The sequence below is a fragment of the Meriones unguiculatus genome, chromosome 7, assembly GCF_030254825.1.
Source record: "Meriones unguiculatus strain TT.TT164.6M chromosome 7, Bangor_MerUng_6.1, whole genome shotgun sequence".
Classification (NCBI taxonomy): Eukaryota; Metazoa; Chordata; class Mammalia; order Rodentia; family Muridae; genus Meriones; species Meriones unguiculatus.
In genome coordinates this window covers 36,318,073-36,344,125 of record NC_083355.1, presented here as the reverse complement: position 1 = coordinate 36,344,125, position 26,053 = coordinate 36,318,073, and the positions used below count along the sequence as shown (strand labels likewise).

Here is a 26,053-nt window from a genome sequence, read left to right as displayed (position 1 = left end):
TGGAAGGCAATCTAAGAAGTCAGGACTCACTGGCACTTACTGTTGAGGCCAGGCATGAGACTGCTGTCCTTTGTATCCTGCCTTGACCACCAAACTTTCTTTACTAACACTTTCCTTCAGTGCTCCATGATCAGCAGCTCCTTCTGAGGTAGGCTCAGAAGCTAAGCTAAGGGGCTGGTGATGGAGCTACCCGCGCTAATCTGAAGGCAGTGGATGGGCACGATACCGACAGACCTCATCCGAGTGTCCGAATTAGCAATGCTACTAGGGCCAGCACGTCGCCTACCGCGCTACTTGGCTCCCTTGGGCTCTGGGTTCCCTTCCCGCGCTACTCTCCAGCAGCTCCTTGCTGGGAGATTCGAGAAGAACCATTTCTTCCACTCCGCTCTCCGCCGGGAGGTGGAGCCGTTGGGCCGGCCCCAAACCCGCCCAGGCAGTAGGGGCAACCACCACGTCCCGGACCCGCCCGCCCTCGCACCGCTCGGCCCCGAATGGCAGAACGGCGCTCGGACCATCAGCATCGCCTCACGTCGCCCCGCCCCGCGCCGCGCGCCCATTGGCTGACGCCGGCCTGAGCCCGCGTCTCGCCCCCTCCCCCTGGCGCCCGGACCGCGCCGATGCCCAGAGCGGGGTCGGAGGTGAACGGCCTGGAGTAACCCCGGACGCGCGCGTACCTAATGGGGCTGGGCGGCTGAGGTGGGCGGCCGGGCGGGGGCGGGCCGGGGGCGGGGCGGCCCGCCGAAGCCCCGCCCTCCTCGGCCCCGGTGCCGGGCCGGCCTGCCGAGCGCCTGTCAGCCATCGCGGAGCCGCCGGCGTCGCCTCCAGCCCAGCACGCCTCGGCGCAGGGGCTCCGCGACCGCCGGTCCCTGCGTGCCGCCAGCCTGAGGTGAGGCGAGGGCCGCGGCGCAATCCAGAACGGCCCGAGCCGGGGAGGGGCAGCCGGCAGGGGGCGGCCTCCCAGCCTCCGCCGGCACGCGGTGGGGCTCCATCCCATGCAGACCCCGGGCCGGGCAGCCGGCTCCGCTCCTCAGCTCCGCGGCCTCCAGCTCCCCTCGCCCTGGCTCCCGCTTGGAGGGCCCTGGGGTCCGGGGGCTTGCGGCCCGAGACCCCGGAACCTGGGAGGAGTGCCGCCCAGGGCCCTTAGGGAGGAACCGGTGTGTCTGCCCCGTGCTTGCTGCCTCCTTGCGGGTCTGATTCTTTGCGTCCGACCCGGTTCTCCGCGAGGGAGAGGACCACGTGGGAGGCGGGTGTTGAGGGTTGGGTCTGGTTGCATGGAAAGTCTTGTTCCTCTCTTACGGAGAGAGGTGTGGGGCGCAGAGGCTCGGGCTGCTGTGGCTCTCACTGTGCCTTTGTATCGCGGGGAGAGCCCGGGCCAGGCGGGCTGTCCCTATGCCAGTTCCTGCTCGCAGGATTTGAGGGTTTCTATGAGGGACGTAAAAGCGTGCTCACCAGTTCTAAACTCTACCCCTTGGCGTTCGCCTTGCCGATTTTGGGCAGCTGTTGGAGATAGGGCATAAGAAGGTGAAAGGAAGCCAAGGATTTTAGAGGGAAACGTGCGTGGAGATTCTTCCCACGTCTGGGCCGATATATATACTTTTTGTTTTAATTTGTGTATCCGGCAAGTGGACATTTCTAATCAGCGACTTCATGTAGGCCTTGTGGGTTTTTATAGAAGCACACGGGGAAAATGTTTAGATGGTTTTGTTAGGAGATTTAAGACAAAGCAAAAGACTCTAGGATTTCCTGATTCCGTGTCTACACAGTGTTTCGGAAACTTCCCAATGTGTAGAATAAATCTAAAAACCTGGCCTTCACTCTCAGAAGTTGATCTCTCTTGACTTTTCGCTTTCATTTTTCCCTGTAATCCTACAATTCAGGCTTGGAAGTATGCCTTCCTTGGTTACATAGTTTCCTCTCTCCTAGCGGATAGGAATTCCCCAATTTGTCTGTTGCTTCGTGAATGGGGATGCCCTTGACATCTGTCTTGGGGATTTCTGTGTGCATTTGACAAGCACTTGTTGGGAAAGCTTTGTGTAGCAGAATAAGATCGCTTTTGGCAGTGTAGGTAGTAGGTGCTTGCTTGCTGCAAAGTAGCAAGCTTCTTCCCACTTCTTTGGCTTCCGTTTCTTTATTTTTAAATACTACGCCTTAACAGGAGTATTGATGTGAGCCCAATAATAATTAACAAAACCTGTGGGCCTGTGAAAGATGTCAACAGTGAAATACTAATTTCTGCAGCTTCCTGAGTTTATTAGTGTTGTAGAGTTTTTTTTTAATGTTTGTTTTTGTTTTACCAGAGAATAGAAATATGTCAAAGGAAAGATTAAACTTTTTTTTTAATAGGAGGGAAAGTTGGGAAGTAATGGGCCTTTCACTTAATAAATTTATATATTAGACCATGACTAGGTAATATTAAAGAACTGTCATTGTGAAAGCTAGCCTTGGAGAACACTTAAAGTGCTGTGAACAAGTTCAGGTGGAGAGTACTTTTCAGCTAATGAGTAGGAAAATTTTACCTGTCATACAGACTGGTTTAACTGGTCCGAAACCAGTGTTTTGTTTTTATTTGGAGGGTCTCCATGTGTTCAGCCTTGAACTTGGAATCCTCCTACCTCAGTGTCCCAAGTTCTAGGCTCATAGGCATGTGCTACCATACTTTGCTCTGTGTTCTCTGTTTATGTTATCTATCTTTTGTGGGGAGTGTAAGCAAGCCATGGAGAGGTCAGGAGACAGTCTGAAATCTGTTTTTTCTTTCTGTATCATGTAAGCCTTGGGGACTGAACTCAGATTATCAACTCAACAACAATCCCCTTTCCCAGCTGAGCTACCTCCTGGGATGTACCACCATAACTTGTTTTATTATTATTATTTTTTACGTTTGTTTTTGTGTGTGTGCTTGCATGCTAGCTAACATGAATGAGGTCTCTCTTTCTACCATTCGGGTGCCTGGTAAGTGCCTTTATGTGCTGAGCTGTCTACTTGGCCTTTGCATCTTTTTTATGTGGTGCTGGGAATTGAACCCATGGCTTTTGGTTGCTAAGCAGGCACTTCACCAACTGAATATCCTCAGCCCCACTGCGCCTTTCTTTAAAATAGGCCTGTCCAACCTACAGCCCTCAGTCCACATGAGTCCCAGGGTATCTGTGAATAGGACCCAAGATATTTGTAGATGATGTCATTTTTGGAATGTCAAAAACTTAGATGTTTTTATGTCATTTTTAGGGTGGCTAATACCTTAATTATTGGATGAGGAAACAAAAATAAAATAATTATATAATTATTCAGGCAAATTTAATGTTTCTGCTTGGTAGAGATGACTCTTTGAAGCAGTTCAGAAAAAAATGTTTTCATCATGATCTAACTTAAACATTAATCAATATTAGTTAATTGTATGTGTGTGTGGCAGGAGGGAGAAAGCTCAGGTTAGAAGACAATTTTGGAGACTTAGTTACCTCATTCCCATGTCTCCAGAGATTGAACTCAAGTAGCCAGGCTCACGCTTGAAGCCTGTTTACCACTTGAGCCATCTCAGCACCCTTAGCATGTTCTTAAAGATTAATATCTAGCTATAGAAGCCACACATCAAGCATATTTCCATACATTTAAATCAACAGGCTTATGAAGAAGTTAACAAACACTGGCTTCTCATTGGCTGAAAGGAAAATCTTAATGACTGTTGAGGGGATTACCATTTAAAGGTAGTCCTCATTGATCTGTCCACTTAAACAAATTCCTATTGAAGTCGTTTATGTCTATTTGTTTTCTAATTCATGAAACACAGTGAGAATTCTTATTCTTTACTGGATTGTAATGGTTCCTTTTACATGATATAGATAAAAACTTGACATAGCGTAACTTACGTGGAAGAGTGCATCTGATCCCTATAAGCTCTTACAAGTTTAGCCAGTTAATCTTCCTTAGGTGTATTCTAATGATTGAGTTTTCTTACCAATTTGTTACATATTGAGGTTGCCATTACACCATCTGGTTGTAGGATGTTTAAGGAGACCAGTGAAGAGTTTCACAATAAGGGATTTTGTTGGGTGTGGTAGCCCTTAACTGTAATCTCAGAACTCAGCTGGCAGAAACAGGAGGACTTCCATGAGTTCAAGGCCAGTGTGGTCTACATAGCAGGTTCTAGGTGAGCCATGGGCTGCAAAAGAACCTTATCTCAGAAAAAAGTAGAAAAGGAAACCAAAAAGGGATGTTACTCACTCTACCCAGAGGTTGATGTCCTCAATTGATGCTGCTTTCCAGTGTTGTTACTTGAGACTTGTTTGTTCCATCCTTTCAGCATTCTGTTCTGACCCCTTCTTAAATGAGGAACTGCAAAATATTGTTTTACTGAAGGTTGAAATCACATGACCATATATACAAGTTATGAAGATGTCATCTTGAAATCAGCCTGTGTAAATATTTTTTTTTTTTTTGAGATCATAACACAAAGTTTGAAAGTTTTGAATTTGTTAAGTTTGAAAACTAGACCTAGATCTTGGGAAAACAGACTTAGTTTTTTCTTAAATTCTCATTTATGGATTGTGGTCAGTCTCCTATGACAGAGATAAACTCACAAGTAAAGCTTTTCAATCTGCCTTCCTTTGTTCAAATTTAGTCAGTGCCTACCTACATGTATGTGTGCATGTTTATACACATGGCATGTCCAGGGATAATAGCCTGGTAGTAGCTTGATTGATTAGTTCTTAATTTTATTAGGGGTAGTATCAGATTAGTACATGATGATGGGTGGTTGGGTTCTTTCTGTTTTATTCTTTAGCGTTTATTGATATTCCTGGCTCTGGCAGACAAGCTGTTTAATTTCTTTGATTCTAATTCATAGAAGCCAATAGTTTATCGCACACCTGTAATCCCAGCACTTGGGAGGCAGAGGCAGGCAGATCTCTGAGTTGGAGGCCAGCCTGGCCTACCGAGTGAGTTCCAGGACAACCAAGGTTACACAAAGAACTCACAGAGATCCTCCTGCCTCTGCCTCCCAAGTGGAGTGCTGGGATTAAATTTTTTTTTTTTTTTGGCTCTTCCTGTTTAAAGCTTGCAGTTTATATGCATTTTATCATCAGATGCTTCATAGGTCAACTAAGTTTGGAGAGATTATTTCTTTGTTTTTGGTTTTTAGTGCTAGATTGAATTTAGGGCCTAATGTACACTGAGCATTCACAGTAGAGTGAGTTCCACAGTGCGTTTCACTGTGAGTTACAGTCACAGTAGCAAGTTCTTATTTTCACTTCCAACTTCCTGTGTAATTTTAGGGAGAGGTTTAACTCCAAAAGAATTAGGCATGTGCCTTAACTGTAAATATTTTTCTTACTCTAGATCTCCGGTGCTAATCCAGTACCTCAACAGATCTAGAAGACTTGGGAGCAACAACAAAAATTGATGTATTTTAAAATATTAAAAGGCCAGAACAGGGTGTCTGGTGTTTGCCATCATTCTTTGCTTCTTCCTTTGAGGGAGGGTTTATTCCTGAACCTGAGGCCCAGGGGAACTGGTCTGGAAGCAAGCCTGGGTTTATCTAGCCAAGATGTCATCCTTGTGGCATAGTCCTTGGAGCTGTGCTTTCAGAGCCTTGGCTTGTTACATGGGTGCTGAGATCTGAACTCTGGTCCTGATGATTGTGGAACAAGCACTCTTAACCACTAATATGTCTCTCCTCCCCCAGATAACTGTCTGTCTGTCTATCTGTCTATCTTTGTTTATTTGTGGTTATTGTTGCTTGAGAGAGGGTCTTTGAAGCCCAGGCTGGCTTTGAATTCACAGATCTTCCTGCCTCTGTCTCCTGAGTGCTGGGATTAAAGATATGCAGCTAATAGTTATGAGATATTTTACTGTTTGTCCTATGAGACATCTTCCTACAAGCTGGCTTAGTACTTAGTACTGTGTAGGTCAGGCTGGCCTTGAGTTCAACAATCTCCCGAGTCTCCTGTCTTGGCATTAGAGGCTTCTGGTCCTTCACCCAGGTTGGTTGCTTGTTTTCAGACATGGTTTTATCCAGTTTACTGATGGCCTCCAACTCATATTGTCAACATTATAAACAAGGCTGACTGTGAAGTCTGCTCCTTCTGCATCTTCCTCCAAGTACTAAGGTTTATACCGCCATACCTGGTTAGATTTACATTTAAAAAATTATAATTAACTTTTTTGTTTGCTTGAGATAAAGTCTTTTTATGTAGCCATGGCTGGCGGGGAACTCAGAATTCCACCTGCTCTGCCTTCTAAGTGATGGGATTGAAGGTGTGTAAATGTTATAAATCTCGTAATAATTTACAGAGATTATATTTATTACCCTTGCGGCCTGGGGTCACTAAATCCTGGAATTATATGTATGCCTTACCTGGCAAGTCCCCGTCTTTCCCTCCCTTCTATTGCATCCAGGGCTTCACACACTCTAAACTAGCACTGTGTCACATTTCTTGTATATAGTTTAAAAAGTTACGTGGTCTGCAAAGTTGATTAAAATCCTACTGATTCCTACTTCAGTTTCTCCTGGCGGATATATTTGTGATATGTCTTTTTCTGTGTGAATAACATGCATGTCTTATTGCGACTTGATTTTTCACAAATATTAAGCCTTGTCTTACAATAGTTTATAGCCTTATTTTTATCAGGAAGTTTATGTTATGAATGTGTAAAATGCTACACAGGATTTAGTCATATCCTGTGGATTTTTTTTTTCCCTGTACGACTCTTTCTTTGGAGTATCATAGTAATGGTCTGTATTTCTGTTGTTAGCTTTCTGTGAGTTTACCATGTAGCAACTCTTCACAAGTTTTTTAAGTCTCTCAGGACACTGATATGAGCCAGATTGTCCATTAATTTTCTTCCACAAAATCTCTCCCGGACTCCTGGCTGACTCCAGCCTAAATTGCTTGCCTCTTGCATCTGGCACTTAATGGCCATCCTGGACTCCCTCTTCACCATCACCCTAGGGATTCCCTTTACAGGAGAATTCATATCTCACGTCTTCCCTACTTGGTTTATTTCCTCATCTGGAGAATATCCTTTAGTGGCATCCTGAGAAAGAGTACATAGGAGGAAAATAATTTTTTAAAAACTTTTTGTCTAAAAATTTTCGGCTTTCAATGAATAGTACAATAAATACCAGTGTTCCTTTGATCTTGATTCATCAGTTTTTAACATTTCCACATACGCTTTACTGCTCTCTGTTGTGTGTGTATTTTTTTATGTGTCATTTCAAACTAAGCTGAAAAACCCCTGAAATACTTCTGCTTATTTCTTCTAATAATTAGGATATTTTCTGGTTTAATTAGTTATTATGTCCCTCTCCATTTAACATGAATGTAAAAAATACGTGATTTATATTCCAAGTTTCTTACTCATATCAGTAATAGCTTTATTATTTATTTATTTATTTATATATTTTGAAACAGGTTCTCACTATGAAGCCTGGCTGTCCTGAAACTCAGTATGTAGACCAAGTTGGCCTTGAACGCACAGAAATCCATGCCTGCTTCTGCCTCCTGAGTGCTGAGATCAAAGGTGTATATCACTATGCCTGGGCTTTTTTAAAAAGCAAAATGGTTTAACTATACTCAGGCTGAACTCACTGTAATTCAGAGAAGGCCTTTCATTTAAAATTATCTTACTTCAGCCCCTGAGTAGCTGACATTAAAAGCCTGCCACAGCTGGCCCAGCAGCATTCTAATTCTTGATTATTTGTATGAAGATAAATAAGCTTTTTTCCTCTCTGGAAGCTTATGTTCATTTCTTTGGGATCTGTCCTTCTTTTTTGTGATAGGTACCTTGTGGACTCTTGTACTATCTGGGAATTGAACCCAGGGCTTCATGGACACTACACAAGGGCACTACTATGGAACTACACATACAGCTCATTAGTGGAGTTTCTTAATCTGACAGTCATGCTCTCTCATACTGGGAAGTTTTTACTGAATTGTTACATGAATTATAATTTTTTGCCTTTGATTTTGTTCTTTTGGGAGCTGTTTTTCATAATTGGGCCTTTTTAGCAGGCTCTTTAACTTTCTTTTGTTTTTGCTATATTCTGGGATTGAACTCAGGTTGCCATACTTGGTACAGGTGCTTTTATTTGTCAAGCCAGGTCTGATGTGGCCCAGGAATTGACCATCCTTCTAACTCAGCCGTCCAGACACTAGTATTATCAACTGAATTTAAATTTAAGGTATCTCTTTAACTTTTTTCTGATTTATAAATACCTTTCCTTAAGGGTATCTTTTTAGTAAGCTCTTTTCATTGCTGTGATTATATTTTTAACTTTATATTAAAAATATTTAGTCAATGTGATCCACATACCTGTCTTTAAGGGTTTAATTTTTTAATAATAATAATAATAATGTTATTATTATTGCTTGCCTCTTGCATCTGGCACTTAATGGCCATCCTGGACTCCCTCTTCACCATCACCCTAGGGATTCCCTTTACAGGAGAATTCATATCTCACATCTTCCCTACTTGGTTTATTTCCTCATCTGGAGAATATCCTTTAGTGGCATCCTGAGAAAGAGTACATAGGAGGAAAATAATTTTTTAAAAACTTTTTGTCTAAAAATTTTCGGCTTTCAATGAATAGTACAATAAATACCAGTGTTCCTTTGATCTTGATTCATCAGTTTTTAACATTAATATTATTATTATTATTATTATTATTATTGGTTTTAGGTTTTGGGTTTTAAGAATTCTTTCTGGGCTCAGTGGGTAACTTCCTCAGGTTGTCCTTTAACCTCCACGCACATATGTGCATGGGCACACACAAATAAACAAATTGTGACAAATAATATTTATTTTTAATGTAAACTTAAGTATGAGATCACTTACACAAAATTGAGATAAGCTTGGGTAACTGAGATACTGTATTAAAAAAAACATAAAAAGTTATTTTTAGTTTTTTTTCTTTGTGGGTTTTGTTGTTGTTATTGTTTTTGTTTTTTTTTTTGAGACAGTCTTAATGTGTAGACAAATCTGGCCTGGAACTTGATGTGCCGCTCCTTGGATCACAGGCTTGTGTCACCATGCCTTGTATATTTCTTGTTTTTAAATAGTTCTTTAAAAAATATACCATTTGTGTTTTGTATGTGTGATATTTTCTTTTAGCTGTGTTAGGATTTCAAACTTTCTATCACACATACAAAACACAAATGGTAAAGAAAAGTTGTGTGTGAGTATTCTGCAGAGAGCTCACACACACCTTGACTGGGCTTTACTCAGGGTGAGCAGCTCACATGTTCACAGCACCTTTATCAAACCTCAGAAGTTAACATTGGAGATGAAGGTGTGCTCGCTGACAGGACACACCTGGCCTCTGGGGTTCCTGGGCTGTTCAGTCCCAACTCACACACACAAGAAGAAACTGAAGTCCTTACCATTTGTGGAGTACTGTTTACTGTAGACGGTTTTCAGGTTTTATCCCTCCCAGCCCCGCCTTGTTTCTTGTCAGTTAGCTGAACCATGATACCGCATTGCATCTGGTGCTTATGTACTTTCTGTGAAGGCATGTGGTCTCTCCCAATAACTTTCAAGTCTTAAAACCTGGTCAGTATTTATATTACAGACTTTCCCTCAGCACAGATTCGTTTAGTATTTTCTCATGGTTTGACTAGGGTTTTGTGACCTGGGGAAGTAACAGAAATGGAACCGAGGTTCTGCCTTTTTATTTTCTTTCTGTAGTTATATTTTGTTTTTCATAATCTCTGGCTGTATGTTTTTTGTTTTGTTTATTTTTACAAGTAGTTAATTTTTTTCATCTGGATACTTTCTCAGACATCTGATAATACTTGCCTGCTTATATTTAAGAAGGTGGATGGGAGAGGTGATGAGAGCTTCAGACAATGTGAGTGGGCCTTACTGATTGCTAGCTGCACAGAAGGATGATCTGGTGGGAAACTTAGGTACCTCAGTTGTTGGTAGCTTAAGGTCCCTGCATTGTCCAAACATCCCCACCCTACCTCACCCAAGTGCTTCAGCTGTTCAGATTCTGCAGAACATCTTGTGAGGACTCACTGTGCTTACTTAACATATCCAACTTTAACATCATAAGAGTACCTTTTACTCTTGTCGGTATTCCCCAGCCTAGGAACTGACCCTTTCTGGAGAATTAGACTGTATCCTTTCATCATTTTCGTAACTGGCTTCTCTAGATTCGGGGACATCGAATGATCTGAATTTTAAAGCAGACCCTCAGCCAGCCCTTTCTTTACTTAGTTCTTTTGAGTTCACAGGTGAAATGTTTTGGAGATTCTTTTATGATTTTGGTTTTGTGGATTTATCTAGTCAGTACTTTTCTGGCTTTCCAAGAAAATATCTGGGTGTCTGCAGCCAAAAACTAAATACCTTATTTTTTTTAATACATTTATTTATTTAGTGTGTTAGACTATCTGTGTTGAGGGGGTCAGCTGTCTGAGTATATGTGTATGTGTGAGTGTGAGAGAAAGAGATGGAGGGAGGGAGAGAGTATGTGTGTACATGTGAACATGTGTGGAAGTCAACTTTCAGGAGTCCTTTTTACCATGTGGGTCCCAGAGATCAAATTCAGATCTTCAGGCTTGGTGGCAAGCACATCTTACTGAGCCATCTAACTAGCTTCCTACCAACAACTAACTCTTACATTTTTCTTTCCTTTTTTATTTTTAACATTAATTAATTATTGTGGGGTGTGTGTGTGTGCAAGCCATAGCATGCGGATGCGGTCAGAGGACAACTTGCTATATTCTGGGACTGAACTCTGGTTGCCATACTTGGTACAGGTGCTTTTACTGGTCAAGCCATTCCTTTTATGTTTTAGAACAGGTCTCATGTGGCCCAGGATGGTCTGGAATTGACCATCCTTCTAACTCAGCCGTCCAGATACTAGTATTAACAACTGAATTTAAATTTAAGGTATCTAGGGTAGAGTCAATATTATCTAAGCATGTTGTATGAAACTCCCAAAAGAACCAATTAAAAAAAAAATCTGGCCAGGCATGGTGATACATGCCTTGAATACTAGCATTGGGAGGCATAGGCAGGCTGATCTCTGTGAGTTTGAGGCCAGCGTGGTCTACAAAGTCTGGAACAGTCAGGGCTATTACACAGGGAAACCCTGTCTTGAAAAAACAAAACAAAAAATTGGAGAGATGGCTCAGCAGATAAGAACACTGGCTGAGGACCCTGATTCTATTCCTAGTGCTTACATGGTGGCTCAACCCCTGTGACCCCAGTTCCAGGGAATCTGATGCCCTCTTCTGGCTTCCATGGGTACCAGGCATGCAAGAGGTGCGAAGAGGTGTATTAGGCAAAAGACCCGTACATGTAAAATAAAAGTGGAGGTGATTCAGATGCCTATGTCCCCTCCAACTGCAGATCCGACTTAGTAGATTTGGAGTGGAATAAACACATTTAGAAGATTTTAATTTTTTCTTCAGTTTTGTTTTTGTTTTTTAAGGCAGAGTTTTTCTGTGTAGCCCTGGCTGTCCTTGAATTTGCTTTGTAGACTGGGCTGCCTGTCTCTGCCTCCTGACTGGGAAATAGACTTCTTTGGCCCTTTATAGTTTAAGGACTTAGTATAATGGGAATGTTGCCCTTTCCCTGGTTTCTAGTCTTGTGGATACTTAGAACCATTTAGAAACATACTCAGCCTGAGTTTTAGAGAATTGAGTTATTATCTCTCTATTGCCTTATTTTTATTGAAATATTAGAAATAATAAGTGTTGTAATGCATTTGACTATATTTTTTTTCAGAAAAGCTATTTATGAAATGATAAGCTTGAATTATTGTTTGCTATGTTTAGAGATAATAAAGTTTTTGAATGGGAAATGTTTTTGTTTTATATAATTAAGAGATGAACAACTAAATTTAATTTATGCTTGAAGTTAAGTAATATTTACAAAGAAACATGATGCTTTGAATTTTACTATTTTTGTGCTACACTGAATAAAACTGGAATTGAGAAAAAATTGGGATAAAAAAATAGAAAAAGCAACCTTCAAATCTTTGTTTTTCTCTTTGTTTAGTTCTTTTTGGAGGCGGATATCTGCTGAGACACTAAGAATTATAAGAGGTCAGTTTCAAATAAAACTCATATGTCTACAGTGTAGTAAGAATTTGCATGTGCTAAGAGGTCAAACTGTGGGGTTTCTGTTGTCTTTCACAAAGAGTGTTGGCAGACTTAGGTTGAGCAACCCAAGCGAACAGGAGTCTGACAATGGTGGTGACCCACTACTTTCTCTCAATTGAGGACTAGCATCAATGGAAATGGGACAGGCTGTGGCAGCTTCTAGAGTGTCTGGACAGCTACTCAGTGATTTTCCAGCATGACCTCCCTTTCTGGTGGTGTGCATGCTTGTGCTGGGGAGTGTGTTCCGTACAAGTGCTTGCAGCTGGATGGGAGTCAGCTGTCAGACAAGGAGCTGTGCAGTCTGTGCAGCCCTTCAGATAAGGCCGCCGGGGCACCGTCAGTATGGAGGGGACAGCTTGAAGCTGGCTGTGCTGAGCCTTTCATTTATCAGTACAAGAACTGTATGATATTAGCAATGGCCTTTCTACTTCCGTGATTTCAAAGAATCATTACTTTCTCATGAATCTTATTTTGTTTTTGTGATCATCAGACTTCAGTCAGATTATAAATTCGAATGGGAAGACAGCAGCTGTAAGCCAGCTGTGGTGGTATACACTTGTAATTCCAGCTGTTGGGAGGGGGAGGCAAGTCATCCTCAGTTATAGAAGTTTGGAGTTAGCCTGGCTGTGAGATGTTCTCTCCCTTACCCCTCCCAAAACATTGGCCAACCTTTATTTATTTTTAAAACTATTTTCTTTTGCTGTAGATTTTAATATTCTTTAAAGTGGTCAGTATGTTGGAATGTTTCCTTTTCCTTTTTTGTTATCCCCTAACTCCCCTTTTTCTTCTAATGATTTGACTTTGCTTTAGACTGAACTCCGTACAATTTGGAGACTTAAAAAAAAGAAACATAATATTGCAGTGTAAATGTGTAGTAAATTTAGACAGTTTCCCCCCCATTGCTGGGGATTGAAACAGGACTTCTTCTATGCTAGGAAGTGCTTTACTAATGAGTTAGTTCTCTGGTCCAGAATTTATATATATATATATATATGTATAAAGAATGTACAAATTACAAATAGTGGGTTTCATTCTGGCATTTTCATACATGTATATCACTGTATATATGTCTCATTCACCCTTGCACTGTCCTTCCCAGTCAGTTCTCTTCTCACCCTTATTGGTCCCCTTCTTTACCTTGAATATTCACTTTCTATTAACATGTCACACACACACACACACACACACACACACACACACACATACATATTTGTATATATACACACAGATATGTTTAAGTCTAGATTCTACATAGCAGAAAAAGTGATATTTTGTCTTACTTCCCCTGTGTTGACCTGTTTTGTTCTCCTCTCTCCACCCCTTAGCCCTCTTCCTCACCCCTCATTGTCTCACTTCTATGTTTTTTTTATTAATTAATTATGTATGCATACTAATTTTAAAAATAAAAGTTAGTTTATGTATTCTTTACAGTCTTTTTTCTTTCTTATTTTCCCCTCTGTATACTTATAGTTCATATTTTTGTATTCCTGGCTTTTTCTTGTTTTTTGTTTTCATTTTTTTCCAGTTAGAATTTCTCTGTGTTAACAGCTTTGGCTCTCCTGGAAATCGATATGTAGACCAAGCTGGTCTTGAATTTACAGAGATCTGCCTGCCTCTGTTGGGATTAAAGGCATGTGCCAATACACTCAACAGCACAGTGGTTCTTAAGCTTTAGAAAACGCAGTGTTATACCTCAGTCTAGAGCTTCAGAGCAGTTGGTCTAAGGTAGGCCCAAGAATTCCCACTCCTACAAGTTCCCTAATAGCAGCTTCAGGTCCAGGAATCACATTTTGGGAATCTTACTGTCCTAGTATTTGAAAATACTGTTTTGTCTCTAAACAGATAACCTCTGACTTACAAATCACACCAGAGGAATGGTGAATGTATAATTTTAACATACTTAACTGTCATCCAGACATTTACAAAAGGAGTCAGATCTTGTGGCAGAGGTATATAATCCCAGCTATTCAGGAAGCTCAGTCAGGAGATCACATTTCAAAGCCAGCCTGGTCCACAGAGCAAGTTCAAAGTCAATCTGAGCAACCTGTTGTGACTCTATTTCAAAACAAACAAACAAACAAACAAACAAACAGAAGAGGGCAAAGGGTATCACTCAGTGGTAGAGCAGTTGTCTTACATGTGAAGGCCTGGGTTTAATTCTCAGAACTATTAGCAACCCCTTCCAAAAAATGTCTTTTGGCATTTTCTTGTCTGATGGAATCAAACACTGCTCTCCACATATTTTTGTACCTGATGGTAGCTTATAGCATATAAAATTATCAATAAATACATTGTTTTCTAGTAATAGTATTATATCTTGGAATACCTTAAAATTAGGATTGGAAATCATTTTCTGAATTGAAATGATTGGTTAAGCCACAAATTGTTTAGTGCTAAGTTGACATATAGATTTATAGCCCAGATCTGTCTGCCTCTGCTTCCCGAGTGCTGGTATTAAATGCATGTGCCACGATACCTAGCTGAGTGAAAGTTTTTAAATAAGTATTTTGAAGGGAAAGAATACTTTTAACTTAGGTTGGTGTTCTCTTGTTATGGAGCTTTGAACTGGTAACTGCTTTTGGTTAAGTTTGCTTGTTAGCTATTGACAGTAGCTAATCCTGATTAGTAAAGTCCTGTATCTAAAAAAAATGGTGTTTGAGATGATGCATCAACTACTTTGAGAACAGATTTAAAATTTGGTGGTAGATTCACTTTCTCAACCTTAATTCTGTGTACAGAATTGAACTCCAAAAATAGACATTTGAAGGTAGATTTTTTTAAAAATAATCAGTTGAAGGGGGGAAAAACTCATGAAAACAAGTCTTTTTGTTGTTGTTGTTCGTTCATTGTTTTCTTTAAATGTGTATGTTTAGTAACATTCATAACTTTTCATTGTATGGTGTTTGGAACCAGGTGATCATTATGTAGTTTAATCACTGAGGTTCAAGCAATTGCTAGTCTTCCTAAACTCTTAGCATTCATTACCCACAGTGTTACAGATGAATTACAGTCTCACAACAGCTTACGGTAAAGGTGTCCCACTGATCATAATTATCCCTTCAGTATCATTGAGTTAGTGAAGAGGTGGTTAATGCTTACAGATTGTGAGAAATACTTCTCTGAGGAAAATAAACTTTTAATATATAAGTACAGTTACCACGACCTTTATTTTCCTCTCTTAGGGGTAACAAATGTCCTGGAATACAAATGCCAAGGAAGCCAGTCTTTAATCCCAGCACTCGGGAGGCAGAGTTAGGTGAATCTCTGTGAGTTCCAGTCTAACTTGGTCTACAGAGCATGATCCTGGACAGCCAAGGATATAAAGAAAAACCCTGTGTAAACCCTTAAAAAAAAAAAAAAAGGAATACCCAAGGAACTAAGTTCTCAGACTTGTCAGTCTTCTGTGTGACCGCCACTTGTCCTTTATGACTTACTTTCTTGAGTGTCCTCATCTATAGGTTATTACCTATAACCTATTTTCTTTCATTTCCTGGTAGCTCTGAGAGCTTATTTTGAAAGAATAATGGATGAACCATCTCCGTTGGCCAAAACTCTGGAGCTGAACCAGCACTCCCGATTCATAATTGGGTCTGTATCTGAAGACAACTCGGAAGATGAGATCAGTAACCTGGTGAAGCTGGACCTAGAGGAGAAGGAGGGATCCCTGTCTCCAGCTTCTGTCAGCTCAGATACACTTTCTGACTTGGGGATCTCTGGCTTACAGGATGGTCTGGCCTTTCACATGAGGTGAGAAGAGTCGCTTCACGGTTAATGTGTTTAATCTGTCTTGTTATTTTCAACACTTATGTTCTGAAAGGAAGAAGAACATATTAACTTTACCTTCATTCACCCAGCCCATCTTCTATGACTAGGATATGATTCACTTTTCAGGTTTGGGGAGTGAGTATCTTTTCCTACATGTTCCCCTCAGCTTTTTCCATCCTTTATACATGCTAGGTCCTTCAATATGACCCAAGAATTAGGTTGAAGAATTTCAGCTTCTGTAGTACTTTGATCATCAATGTTGTAGCTCTGTTGATTGGTAGGATGTTTTTGCAGACTTGGCCAAATTTGTAGTCTTCTTTTCCTCTTCCCCATATCAGTACTAGGGATTAAAGCCTATACATGCCTTATACATGGTAGGCTTATACATACATCCAACTGCTTTAGCTCTTATGGTTTTCTTACAGTTTTTATATTTTGAGATAGGTTTCCATTACCCCTGGTTGGACTGGAACTTGCTATATAGAGCAAGCTGATCTGGAGCTTGTTGAGACCTTCCTGCTTTTGCTTCCTGAGTGCTAGAACTATGCACAGTGCTGATGGTTTTGTTTGTTTGTTTTGAAACTGGGTCTAATGTAGTTCTAAACTCCCCTAAATTCTTCCCCTTCCTACTCCACTTTCAGAGTGCAAATAGTGTGTGCCACCTCACTCATGTTAAAGTAATTGTTTTTTGTTTTGTTCTGGGACAGGGTCTCATGTAACTCAGGCTGGCCTCAAACTCACTGTGTAGCCCAGGCCCACATTAAAGTCCTAATCTTGCTGCTCTGGCCTTTGGAGTGCTAGAATTACTGGAGTAATCTACCATATGCTTTGATTGATGGTTGATTAGATAACTAGTTTAGTCATTTGCTTTTTAGTTCTTAGGCTAAAAGAGTTTAGATCATGTGTTTTGTGAGTAAACCTTAGGAAATAATTCTCATCCCTAGAAATCTGAACACACAGACACATACAATAAAACAAAAACAAAAAAAATGTTATCCAGGTAATTCTAATGTCCATTGAGGTTAAATATTATAGTTCTAACCTAGATAAACATGTTAGGGTAGGTACTGCTACTATTATTATCTTGATAGGCTGTTATTAATGGGTTGTAAAATAATTAGGCCTCTTTTTATATACTCAAGATATTGATAATGTGGTAAAATTCCGTTCTGGTACTCGTTGTTATCCACAGGGATTGGAATCCTAGCTTCTGTAAGATGAGGCAGTTAGTGTATATGAATAATCACTCCCATTTATGCTATGTGGAGGTCAGGGCAACTTAGTTATGTTTTAATTCATGCTTTCTGGGACTTGCACTGAAGCAGATAACTTAGCTAAAGTTTAGTGCTGTATTTATGTATTGTACAGGATCTCTTATTCCTATGCTTACCTTAAACTTGGGCTTGTCCTGGCTTAGCCTCCTGATTGCTCTGATTACGGGCACACGCTACCTTGCCTGATTAACCGAATGCTTTTGTTTTAGTATGTGAGGAAACTGAGGTCTGATGATGGGAAATAAGTTGGTTAAGGTTGAGAATTTAAACTCAAATGTCCCAGTTGAATTTTGGTAATTGTTTCACTCACTGCCTGATCTTACAGCCTTTTTTTCTTTTTCTTTTTCTTTTTCCTTTTCTTTTCTTTTCTTTCTTTTTTGTTTGTTTGTTTCTTTCTTTCTTTCTTAACTTTTGTTAAGTATTTCTGATAAGGTTAGTTTTTTGGAGTGAATGAACAAAGTTTTGAAAAAGTATTATATTTAACCATTGACCTTAGGTCAAAAGGAAGAATTAGCATCAGGGCCTAGAAATTAGGACTCTATGTAAACATGTTTTGCTATTTTATGTTTACTTAGGTTGACCCTTAGGTTAGAACTGGTGGTGTTTTCTCCCTCAATGTCATTTGGAAGTGTGTGGGAGCTGTGAACTGCAAAAGCTGCTCACCTTTGGAGGACAGAGGACTGGTGGTTCTAACATTTTCCAATAGAGCTGGATGTGGTAGCTCATCCCTTTAACGTCTGTACTCCGGTGGCAGATGCAGGTAGATAGATCTCTGTGAGTCTGAGGCCAGCCTGGTCTGTATAATAAGTTCCAGGACATTGTACATAGAGAGACCCTGTCTCAGCACCACTACCACCACTACTTTTCCAATGTAGGATATCATCCCATACAACCAAGAATAAGTCTCAAATGTCATAGTCCCCTATTGAGAAAGACTAGCAAATGCTAAATCTCTGAAGCCACATTGCTCTTTGAGAAACTTGTTTAACTTAATTTTATGTGAAACATAATGTTCAGTTGTTGAATTAGGAAATTGAGTTTGGCAATGGTGCAATACACGCTATTACAGGAAACTCAGCTGATGATATTCTGAGGCAGGGTGTAGGTGCCAAGCCATTTCCAAGGTCCGTGACTGTCAGGCAGAGGCTGTGTGGCCAGTGGCATGACTGCCTGAGAATGTCTTGGCTGCCTCATTGTTGCCACACTCTCATGGTGGTTGCTTGTGGGCAGGAGTGTGATCAGCAGCCTGGGAAGAGGACGGTTGCCAGTTTCCACTGACTTCTCAGCTAGTGTTCCAAATAGAACAAGGTTTCTTCCTTGGTCCATGTCACCTGTGGATACCATAGTGCTTTTGGGGGGAATTTAAATTCTTTCTTTGATGGGAAGGCTTCAGTGACATCTGCAGCTAATTAAATTGTATGTGATCATTGGCAATCCATAATTTCCTGGAACTCATTTCCTTTCTGAAAAGTGAAGATAATGATTCAGGCACCGCGCTCACTCTTTGAATACTAAGTAGAAGGTGGTTGAGTTGACCAGCAGCTCCTAGAATGAATAGCCTGATCCTTCGCGCTTGATGGAGGTCAAGGGGACAGGCCCATTCTTCACTAGTGTTAACTAGAGCCATCTGAAACAAAGTGGAGTAATTGCTGTGAGCTTGATTTTGGGTGCTAAGTAAATATCTTAGTGGTCTGATGGATGAGCTGCATCAGAAAATAGACTTTTCTAGGGATGGAGAAGAAATGCATCATGTTTTTCCAGAGTCACTGAAAGACTGGATAAATCACTTCCTAAGCTTTATTACCCAAGTATTTGAAAAGAAGGGCTTAAGAAATAGTTATAGCTTAGTGTGAACAGGTGAGTCTCATTGAAGAACTATTTAGGATTTTTATTGTTAGGTAAGATCAACCTGGGCTTATCAACTGTAGGTAGGCCGATATATCTCTGAGAGTCATTAATTAATTGAACACTTAAGAAGAAAGACTGAGGGGCATAGGAGAAGAGGAAGGAGGGAGGGTGGGATTGGGAAGGGATGGGGGAGGGTGCTATAGCTGGGATACAAAGTGAATAAACTGTAATTAATAAAAATAAAATTAAAATTAAAAAAAAAGAAGAAAGACTGTTAAAAGCCTAAGTGTGTACATCTTAGTTTTGGTGACTAGTATGTGATTTGATGGCATTTAATAAAGTTGTCTTGTCTGTTTTGGTTTCTCTGATGCCACTTAAGGTCAGATTGTTCTGCATACTTAAAATGGACCATGTCGTGTTTTAACCCATGCTTTCAGTCAAACAACATTGTACATAGTTTTGCCAACTAGTATACTGAATTCCTGGTTAAAGTCCAGTTAGAAGCAACTTATTTCCCACATTTTGGTCCTTAACTTCTTAGGGTACTGTGATTCTTGTTTTGTTTTTTGGGTTGTTTTGTTTGTTTTTTGTTTTTGTTATTTTGAGACAGGTTTTCTCTGTAGAGATGGCTGTTCTGGAACTCTCTTTGTAGACCAAGCTGACCTCAAAGCTTGTGCTGGTATTAACGTTGTGTGTCACCACTCCTGGTGGGTACTGTGATTCTTTTTTGTTTGCTTGTTTGTGTTGTTTTTCCAGACAGAGTTTCACAGTGTAGCCTTGGCTGTCCTGGACTGGCTTTGTTGACTCACAGAAATCTGCCTGCCTCTGCCTTCACAATCGCTGGGATTATAGTCGTGCGGCGCTGCACCTGGCTGGTGCTATGATTCTTAAATCTATATCACGTTTATATGTGAAACTCCATCTCAGTTTTCTCTTAAACATCTTAAAAATCTTAAAACAATGTGGTCAAAATACTGAATGACTGGTCTGGTTAAGGACTTACTTTGTTTGTTTGTTTAATTTGAGACATGGTTTCTCTGTGTAGACTTGGTTGTCCTGGACTCACTTTGTAGACCAGGCTGGCCTGGAACTCAGAGCGATTTGCTTACCTCTGTCTCCTGAGTGCTGGGAATTGTGGTGTAAGCTCTTTTGTAATTAGAAATTATCTGTAGTTTCTCCTGTGACAGAAAACAGACAGTGTGTGAGTAAGTTTGGATAACTTCTTTCATTGTTGTACACTTTAAAAAAAACTATACTGAGTTCTGTGCAGACATTCCTCTGTAGGTTATGATGTTAAGGTAAGGTGTGTAGAGGATCTGGTCTTGCTTTGAGTGATGGGGCCTATCTTTTGCTGTTCAGCCTATTCTATTTCCAACATTATCTTTTCTGTGTACTGCTGCTTGTGTACCCCAGTCCTCATGATTATTTAGTTCTGTTACTGAGCTGTCCTGCCAGTCTCTTAATAACCTTGCCATGTTTTCTCAGTGACTTATTAGAAAAGTAATGGTATTAATAGATAACATTCATCAAGTGCTTTAGTGTGTGTCAGACTCTGCTGTTTTGTGTAGAGTGTCATGTCTAATCTTCACCACAACCAGTGAGGTAGGTGTTGTATTATTATTCCCACAACTGAGACATAACAGGCCTAAGGTCGCAGGACTGAATATGGAAACTAGTCTGAGCCCATACTGTCAGCTACTCATCACACTTACAATTTTTCTGAGCAGACCTTTCATTCAGTCAGCCTTATTTCAAAAGGATAGAAAATGTATATGAAAAGTAATGCTTTAAGGAACAGTATAGAAAATTATTAAAGGTTTATATATCCACTGACTAGAGATTACTCTGTGATACTCTCCTTAATTGTCTGAATTTTTTTAAATTTATTTTTTATTTTTATTTATGATTATGTGTGTCTCTGCTACATGAAGGCAGTGTCTTAGAGTTCACAAAGGGCATTTAGATTTCATGGAACTGTAGTTACAGGTGGTTTTGAGTAGCCTGACTACTGTGGGTGCTGAGAACCACACTCAAGTGCTCTTAACTACTGAGCCATTTCTCCAGCTCCTCTGAATCCTTTTCTTTGCATTTACCCATATTATACATGTGCATTTTATTTCCTTTCATGCTTCTTCTCTTTTGTTTTGAGACAGGCTCTTCTTATGTATCCCTGACCATCCTGGAACTCTCTACTCTCCTCCAGCCTCTGCCTCTAAAGTGTTTAACCATCATGCCATGCTACACATATTTTTTAATTTTTTTTTATTAATTATGCTTTATTCATTTTGTATCCCCCCATAAGCCCCTCCTTTCTCCCCTCCCGATCCCACCCTCCCTCCCCTTTCTGCATGCATGCCCCTCCCCAAGTCCACTGATGGGGAGGTTCTCCTCTCCTTTCTGATCTTAGTCTATCAGTTCTCATCAAAAGTGGCTGCATTGTCCTCTACTGTGGCCTGGTAAGGCTGCTCCCCGCTCAGGGGGAGGTGAGCAAAGAGCAGGCCAAACAGATTATATCAGAGGCAGTCCCTCTTCCCATTACTATGTAACCCACTTGGACACTGAACTGCCATGGGCTACATCTGTGCAGGGGTTCTAGGTTATCTCCATGAATAGTCCTTGGTTGGAGTATGAGTCTCTGGGAAGTTCCCTATGTTCAAATTTTCTTGTTCTGTTGCTCTCCTTGTAGAGACCCTGTCCTCTCCAGCTCTTACTATTTCCCACTTCTTACATACATTTTTAAAAAAACTTTTCGTCTGTTTTTTTATTGGCACATATTTATTGTACACAGGCCCATATTCTTTTCTTTTATAATTCCTTGAATTTTATTTTATGTGCATTGGTGTGAGGGTGTCAGATTCCCTGGAACTGGAGTTACAAAATGTTGTGAGGAGCCATATGGCTGCTGGAAATTGAACCCTGCTCCTCTGGAAGAACTGCCATTGCTCCTAACCACTAAGCCATCTCTCCAGTATAAGCCCTTATACACATATTTCTTTTTTTTTCTTAATTTTTATATTTTCTGTGTATAAGTATTTTGCTTGCATATGCCTGTATACCACATGTACAATGTCTGCAGAGGCCAGAATAAGGTGTCAGATGTCTTTGAATTGGAGTTATAGACTGCTATGGCAGCCTGTAGCCTCTGGAAGAGCAGCCAGTGGTCTTAACCACTGAACCATCTCTCCAGTTTATATACATTTCTTTATACTGAAATGAGGTCAGTATAAACTTTTATAAACTACCTTTCTGGTGGTGTGGGTATCATAGATTGAATTCTCCAGCCTGACATGTTATGCAAGCAATACATTATAGTACCTCCAGACCTAGTATGCTAAAACTATCTATTTTAAAATTTTCATGTCAGGCTCGCAGGAGATGGCTCAGTGGTTAGGGTGGACAAACACCTCCCCACCCCCCAATAATTAAAAGTAAAGCCAGGTGGTGGTGATGCACATCTTTAATCCTAGCAGAGGCAGAGAGGCAGGTGGATCTCTGAGTTCAAGGCCAGCCTGGTCTACAGAGCAAGTTCCACAACAATCAGGGCCACACCGAGAAACCCTGTCTGGAATCAAACTCAGGTCATCAGGCTGGGCAGTAAGTTTTATCTGCTGAACCTGCCCCTCCCCACTTCTTTTTCTCTTTTGGTTCTGGATAGCCTGGAAATCACTATTTAGACTCTGCTGTCTCACAGAGATCCTCCTGCCTCTGCCTCCTGAGTGCTGGGATTAAAGAGGTGCACCACCACACCTGGTCCTGCTGAAATTTCTTAATTATATTAACACTTGCACTTCTGTACCCTACCTTTTCTGATAGTGACTAAGGACTTGTTTGAGAGGAAGTTAATAACTCATGGAAATATGTGTATGGTTGCTAGTAATTATTTGGTGCAAGGAAAAAGAAAGGGAGACTTGTCTTTCTACAGTCTATAGTTGAGCAGTGGCAGCACCATTTTGCCACTTCCTTAACACTAGTGATATAGTTTCATAAACATGATGAAGATGACCATTTTTACTAAAATATGAAGAGCAGAACTTTTTAGTTATAGCTAAACTTTTTGTTTGGCATAAAAAGAAATTAAAAGTTTTCTTTTTTATTTAGTATCACTTTAAACTCCTTCAGTTTTATGACTTTAATCAGTTTAATGACTTCATTAAAGCCTGGTGATTGAGATAAAATTAAATAATGGCTGCAAAAGCTTTCAGGGATATAAAATGTGCGACACCTAATATAAAGTGGTCCAAATGTTTGTTTATAAATTTGCTTGAGACATGACTTGAGACATGCTGGCCTTGAATTAAAATCATCTGCCTTAGCCTCCAAGTGCTGGAATATTTTGTTATTATTGTTAAGGTTACAAGGAACTTTTATGTGGTATAATTTTCTCTTTTGGTTTTGAAACAGGGTTTTACCATGAAGCTCAGGCTAGACTTCAAGTTACTTTGTAGCCCAGGCTGGCTTTGAACACATGAGCATACTGCCTCTCCCTCCTGAATGCTAAGTTTACAGGTTTGTGCCACCACGCCTGGCTCGATAAAATGTTTTGACCAGAGACATTTTATAGGTCTTTTGCATAAAACTTGGATGTTTAGTGCTGAAAAGCTTGGCTACAGAAAACTTGTACCATCAGGGTTACAGATCTTACTTACACTGAGAATAAGCACTATTAAAATCGCATGCCTTTGCCCTCTCTCCTCCTCTGTGCCGAGCTTTAACGTGGTAAGTGGGGAACTGGCTCTAGTTTGCAGTTCTCATCATGGTGTTGCTTATAGAGAGGCCTGTGAGGGTGCTTTATGTTTTTCTTAGCATTTCTCATTTGGCTTGCCTGAGTTTTCGTTCTCCCGCCAGGAGCTTTCCAAATTTTCTTTGAGTGCTCTTTCCTTAATATTCTGAGGTTCCCAGTTGCCATGGTGCTGTAGTAGTGAGTAGACAGAGAAGATCATTATGAGATCTGCAACTTGGTGCTCTTGCTGGGGGCAACAGTCCGCTTTCTCTGTCACTTACCCTTCCCTCCTTTCCATTCTGAAAACAGGAGCTGTCTGTGACCATGTATGTATTTTGGTCTCAGGAGTTTATTCTATAAAGTTATGTGATTATTACAAGAAAAACTCTGGTCCACAATTTTCTGTTTCTCCTATATTTCATGTGTTTCTCTCCTGCCTTCTTTCCATTGGCATAAATTCACAAGTGACATTTGCATTTACTGTTTTATATTTTAAATTATTAAAAATAGTATGTTCATTGTAGAATATCTAGAAGTCTGACAAATATAAAAAGTACTAAAAATCTAAAATGGATTTATCCAGTGATAATCACTATTTAATATTTTCTTTCTATTTTTAACCACTTAACAAATTTTATTAAAAATGGTGTTCTAGTAAGTACACAGTTCAGTAAGTACATACTTTCTTGTGCTATTAAGCTGTTTTTAAGACTTAATTTTACATTCTTTTTATTTTTGAATAATTTTATACTTACAGAAAAGTTACCATTATACTTATAAAAATCTACCATTCTTATGTCTCTTTCACTGTTTTCCTTAGTGCTAACTAATTTTACATCCCTTTAGTACACTTATCTAGAATTGCCATAGTTAACAAACTTAATTAGATTAAGCCACTCAGCAAAGTAAGAGGATTCTTCAAAGAACACTTAAACACTCAGTTTCTAGATTCTACCACTAACATTTTTTTCTATATTTGCTTTATCATATGTCTATTTATTTCTCTATCTAGCCATTAGATGCTCTTATATCCTTTAAGTTTTGATACAATATAGTTTTATTATTCCATTTTTTTATTGTGATCTGTGTGTGTATGTGTACACGAGTGTATTTGTGATATATATGTATGGTGTATGCACATGAGTGTATGAGGGTGTATTCTTCCATCTGTGCATGTGTAGAAGCTAGGGAAAGATAATAAGTAACCCATGATGTCACTCTGCCTTATTACTTTGAGACAGGGTCTCTTCCTGAACCTGCCAACCAGCAAGTCCCAATGTTTTCAAACCCCATCCCCACGCCAACACTGGGGTTACTGCCATGTGATGGGTACACCTGGCTTTTTTTGTTTTGTTTTGTTTTAGAGACAAACAACCCTAGCTGTCCTGAAACTAGCTCTATAGACCAGGCTGGCCTCGTACTCAAGATGGGATTAAAGGTGTGCACCACCACACCTGGCACATTTGACATTTAATTAATTAATTTTTAATTTTAATTTTTGGTCATTTGAGATAGGGTTTTTGTGTAGCCCTGGCTGTCTTGGAACTCTCTCTGTAGACTAGGCTAGCTTCATACTCAGAACTGCCTGCTTCTACCTCCTGTGTGCTGGGTTAAAAGGTATGTACAACCACATTTGACTGAATTAACTTCTTATACCAACCACAAAGGCTAAAATTAAAAACCAGTATTAAGTGTCAGCAAAAATGTAGAATACAGGAAACTCTCACACCACTGGTGATAATATTGATCAATAAAACCACTTTATAGAAAATTATTTGGCAGAATTTTTTAAAGCTAAACATGTATGTATGTGTATATATACAAATACATATGATGTACATATATACATATATATCATGTGTTGGCCTTTTATCGCTATGGCAAGCTACTTAAGAAGAGCAGCTTATAGGATCAGATGGAAGGGGAGAAGGACCTCCCCCATCAGTGGACTTAGAGAGGGGCAAGAAGGAGATGAAGGAGGGAGGGTGGGATTGGGAGGATATGAGGGAGGGGGCTAGAGCTGGGATACAAAGTAAATAAACTGTAATTAATAAAAAAACAAAACAAAACGGGGGTTAGTAAGAAATGTTTGTACACATTACCATTCCTGGGATGGATGGCTGACCAAGAATAAGAATGTGCTGTGTGTAGAACCACATTTGAGTCCATCCTTCTACACTATTCATGATACAGATAAAATAGGAACCTGGAGTTCTTACATAAAAAAAAGAAGAAGAGCAGTTTAAGAGAAGAAAGGTAGACAAGTGGTGATGATACACACCTTTAGTCTCAGCACTTGGGAGGCAGAGGGAGGCTGATCAATGAGTTCTAGGGCAACCTGGTTT

The 26,053-nt window shown here is 40.2% G+C and overlaps 1 protein-coding gene across 5 annotated transcripts in view; it reads left to right on the top strand.

The window, feature by feature from the left end:
• Acaca (acetyl-CoA carboxylase alpha) overlaps positions 1 to 26,053 on the top strand; it is a 263,052-nt gene that overhangs the window by 47,522 nt on the left and 189,477 nt on the right. For 2 of the 5 annotated variants that reach the window (XM_060387103.1, XM_060387102.1), the window contains exons 2-3: positions 11,998 to 12,044; positions 15,599 to 15,848. In XM_060387103.1, coding sequence (XP_060243086.1) covers positions 11,998 to 12,044; positions 15,599 to 15,848 — 297 coding nt within the window. Of the gene's footprint in view, positions 1 to 622; positions 887 to 11,997; positions 12,045 to 15,598; positions 15,849 to 26,053 lie in introns of those variants that run through there. The other 3 variants (XM_060387104.1, XM_060387105.1, XM_060387107.1) reach the window with 3 other exon arrangements.